The sequence below is a fragment of the Anopheles moucheti genome, chromosome 2 (assembly GCF_943734755.1).
Source record: "Anopheles moucheti chromosome 2, idAnoMoucSN_F20_07, whole genome shotgun sequence".
Taxonomy (NCBI): Eukaryota; Metazoa; Arthropoda; class Insecta; order Diptera; family Culicidae; genus Anopheles; species Anopheles moucheti.
In genome coordinates, this window is record NC_069140.1 from 54976278 (window position 1) to 54979906 (window position 3629).

The 3629-nt window shown below is 44.1% G+C and overlaps 1 protein-coding gene across 1 annotated transcript; it reads right to left on the reverse strand.

Annotated features, from left to right (window-relative positions):
* Positions 1-1287: 1287 nt before the first annotated feature.
* Positions 1288-1740, reverse strand: LOC128310363 (keratin-associated protein 19-2-like). Its single transcript, XM_053046990.1, has one exon. It carries the CDS (start codon positions 1738-1740, stop codon positions 1288-1290), a length of 453 nt encoding a protein of 150 aa, XP_052902950.1.
* Positions 1741-3629: the final 1889 nt, after the last annotated feature.

Genomic DNA, 3629 nt, shown 5'->3' on the forward strand with positions numbered 1-3629 from the left:
AAAAGGCACAACCGGAGCAGGAGGTTCCCCAAGCCAAGGGGCAAAGTTGCGTGAATTTATTTCCCATCGGCGGCCACTCGCCGCAGCATTGTTGCGATTTTTACTGGGAGCGAGTTAAATTCTGCGTGTCCTCCCACCGGGCTACCGGGCTATCCGTCGCACCACGCGGATGAGCAAAGTTGTGTCGGAAGAGGGAGAAGTGCTTAAGTTTCAATTAGGCAGAAGGAAATTGTTGGTGAAAGTTAACGGGCTTCGTTTTCCGTTGCTGGCCCTGGTTTTCCCGTCCCGCACCCACTGCGGAGGAATCGTTGTGGAAGCGTCTTTCGGTGAATTACTTTCTGATCAAATCTCGGTTTGATTTTTGCGGCCGAACGAAAGGAGGACATAAAATTTTAGAACAGCCTTAAAAAGTATCTGCGCAATTTCGTGCGAAGTTCGTTGTGGTGTTTTGGATTTTTGTGGAGGCACTTTTGATGTTAGAAAATTAAGTATGGAGAAGTTAAATTTTCATCTCCAGACACTGACGCTGGAGGTTGGCAAATAGCAGAAATTGGAATAGCTCAATCGAAGGAGGCGTTTGTTGGTTACGAGTGGATAATAAATGATCGACGGTTTTCACGAAGCATTCGCTTTGAAACGGGCAATCTTGCATTGAAGCGAACCAAATCGTTTAAATTAGGTTGGTAAGAAACGAATGCTTAAAAGTACAATTAAATACGGCTGTACTGTTAAAAGAAGACTTTCTTACGATGCGATGAAGATGATTCAATGAGCAAACCCACCATCAAGCCTTCCTTCAACTGACGTATGAATGTGATCACAGCTCGTTGTTCGAGATCTTTATCTGATCACGCAGAGGTACACGGTAAAATCCCTGCTGCCATTACCGGATGCGAAGCAGAGCAATAAATCTTCCACGTAATTAACGGATGGCTTGCGGGCTGTTCGTGGTTTTTGCGCCGTATTTCGCTCCATTAAGAACAGGTTCGGCGACTATCTGTTAGTGTTTCTTTTGTGTGTTGGAAAGATAAATTTGAATAATGTCAAATCATGTTTACCGTGCAAATGGAGCTTACTTTTGGAAAGCCGACTCGACAAGCAGTATGGTCGGTGATACGGGAGTACGGAATTTAAAGTACTTTTGAAAAAAAAAATACTGCACACACATACAGTGATTAAATCTTGGGAGTGAAAATAATTTATTTGCTTTGAATAAATTAATACTGAGGCATGGTTTAAGAACTAGAGAGTTATAGACAACAAGAGAGGCTTTGTAATTTGGTGTAGCTAACCGAAGAATCCACTGCTGAATCCCGATCCGTAGCCATAGTGGTACCCATTGGCGTATCCTCCTCCGTACGGCGGACCATATAGACCTCCATAGCCATAAGGGCTTCCAAAGCCATGGGGACCTCCGTATCCATAGGGACCACCACCAAAGTGACCTCCATAGCCTCCGTAGTATCCTTCATGCCCTCCATAATGACCACCATACCCATAGTGGTCATACGGACTGAAGCCTCCACCGAATAGACCGACGCCTATGCCAATGCCTCCGAAGCCGAGATGTCGCTTGTTGCGGTCCGCTTCCGGATCGTTGGCCAATGGTTGTGAGATAGTTTTGGTTTCGGCCGAATCCACTCGCGACGATGAGGAGACTCCAGACGGTCCAGAATTTTGGATAGGCACCGCAAACGCCGTCCCGCAGAGAAGCACTATTGCAACGGTCCGCAACAACATATTGTTTGCTTTGGATCTATTCTTTCGAGCTGTTATATTCACAACTTGATACTCTAGCGATTCTATGCGAATTTGCAAGAGAGCGGTTCTTATTTATACTTCCCGCACCTGACGTTTGGCTCATACGGGGTGTTAAAAGCCTTGACAAAACGTGTTTTGTTGACATTGGATTCGTTTTCGGTGGTTGGAAAACAAACTACCCATCTCCGCAACGATTTTTTCGCATTCGATCATTCCAACGGGTGTCTATCGGACCGATTTCAACGGTGCGCTCTTCGGACCAGTTAACCTTGGTGCAACAGTGCGATCTTTAGCGCTCGAGACAATGTGAGTGAGACCATCTCCACTCGGGGCAAACGCAGTCTAAGTTCATTGACTGGATAGGTCCGAACGTGCTTGAATCTTGTAGGCGTTTTGCGGAAGGATTCTGTTCCGGTTACCACTCTCACTTCCACACATCCACGATGATTCACCGCCGCTTTGAGGTATGGTATTGGTGAGTTTGGTAGGCGTAGAAGCGAGACCGTTAACCGGTTTTTTGAATACCGTAGGATGTGAGCTGTACAATATCAACTGTACAGCTGATAGAACCGTTTGGTGGGGATATGATGTACAAAGTTGATTTTAGGTGCCGTTGGAATTCTCCGCGTGATTTTGGACACGACCCCCACGACTTGGACAAACAGTTTAGATTGGGATGGAATATTCATGATCAATACTGCTAATGAATTTTGAGTATTTTGACACATTAATAGCAACAAATATTTGGTTAGAACTATGAAGATCGAATGGTGAAATACTGTAGCAAGTACGACGGTCCAAAAAACACACCACATATTGAGGGGGAATTGCAGAGAAGTGTAGAATTCTTTGAATTGACAACTAATCATAATAAGCCATAAATCAAGGTCATTCTACATGCATTTGTCTAAGTTTTAATGCTTATGATGGCCCCACTTTAACCCCTGTATAGGATTGAGTATGACGGAATCTTATAGTTATAGGAAAGTAAGGTGTTGGAAATTAATTGGCAAAGGTGTTAATACGATGGTGCCACAGCTGAATGGATATGGATGAGAAGCCAGCTTGTATTCTTGTTGGCGTGACGAACTTCTTGGTCTGGTCTGGTATTGCTGGCCTAGTAGATTCATTTTTACCATCCAACTCGATAGTTAGTTTTTGAACAGTCCGAATGTAATTGGGTATCAATCCTATTATAACGACTCAGCTACCATAACTATAACTGTTATAACTACTATAGCAACCTTGACATCTGTCAAGTTAGGACGCTATATGACAGAAGGAAAAGTGCGGGAAGACGGAAAAAGTACTGTAGAGGAACAACGAATGTGGAAATATATAGAGTCTTGAGGAAACGGAAGAAACTCTTTGGTTTTACTTGCTGCTCGGTTACAACAGTTTTGGCGACGAGGATGACGAATCCGCGTACTACAAGTGTTGCTGGGCAGAAACCTGCCAAAACAGCGGAAACGTCGAATACTGCTTCTGAGGGTACTTCTGCTATTACCGATACTGCTACTGCTACTGCGGTTCTACCACCGAATTTCATCATCGATTCATTCGATAAGAAGAAATCCAAATGGATGCGGTGGGTAGAACGACTTGAGACGGCCTTTCTTCTTTATGCGGTAAATAATGATGAGATAAGGAAAAACTTTCTTTTGCATTACATGGGTCCGGAAACGTACGACATCATCTGTGACAAAGTGGCTCCGGAATCCCCTAGAGTGAAAACATACGAAGAAATAGTCTCTATTTTGGATACGTTCTACAGTCCGAAACCACATGAAATTGCCGAAAACTACCGTTTTAATTGTCGCCGACAGGGGGACAAAGATGCTGCTTCGGCTGAAGAAACAGTGGAAGAA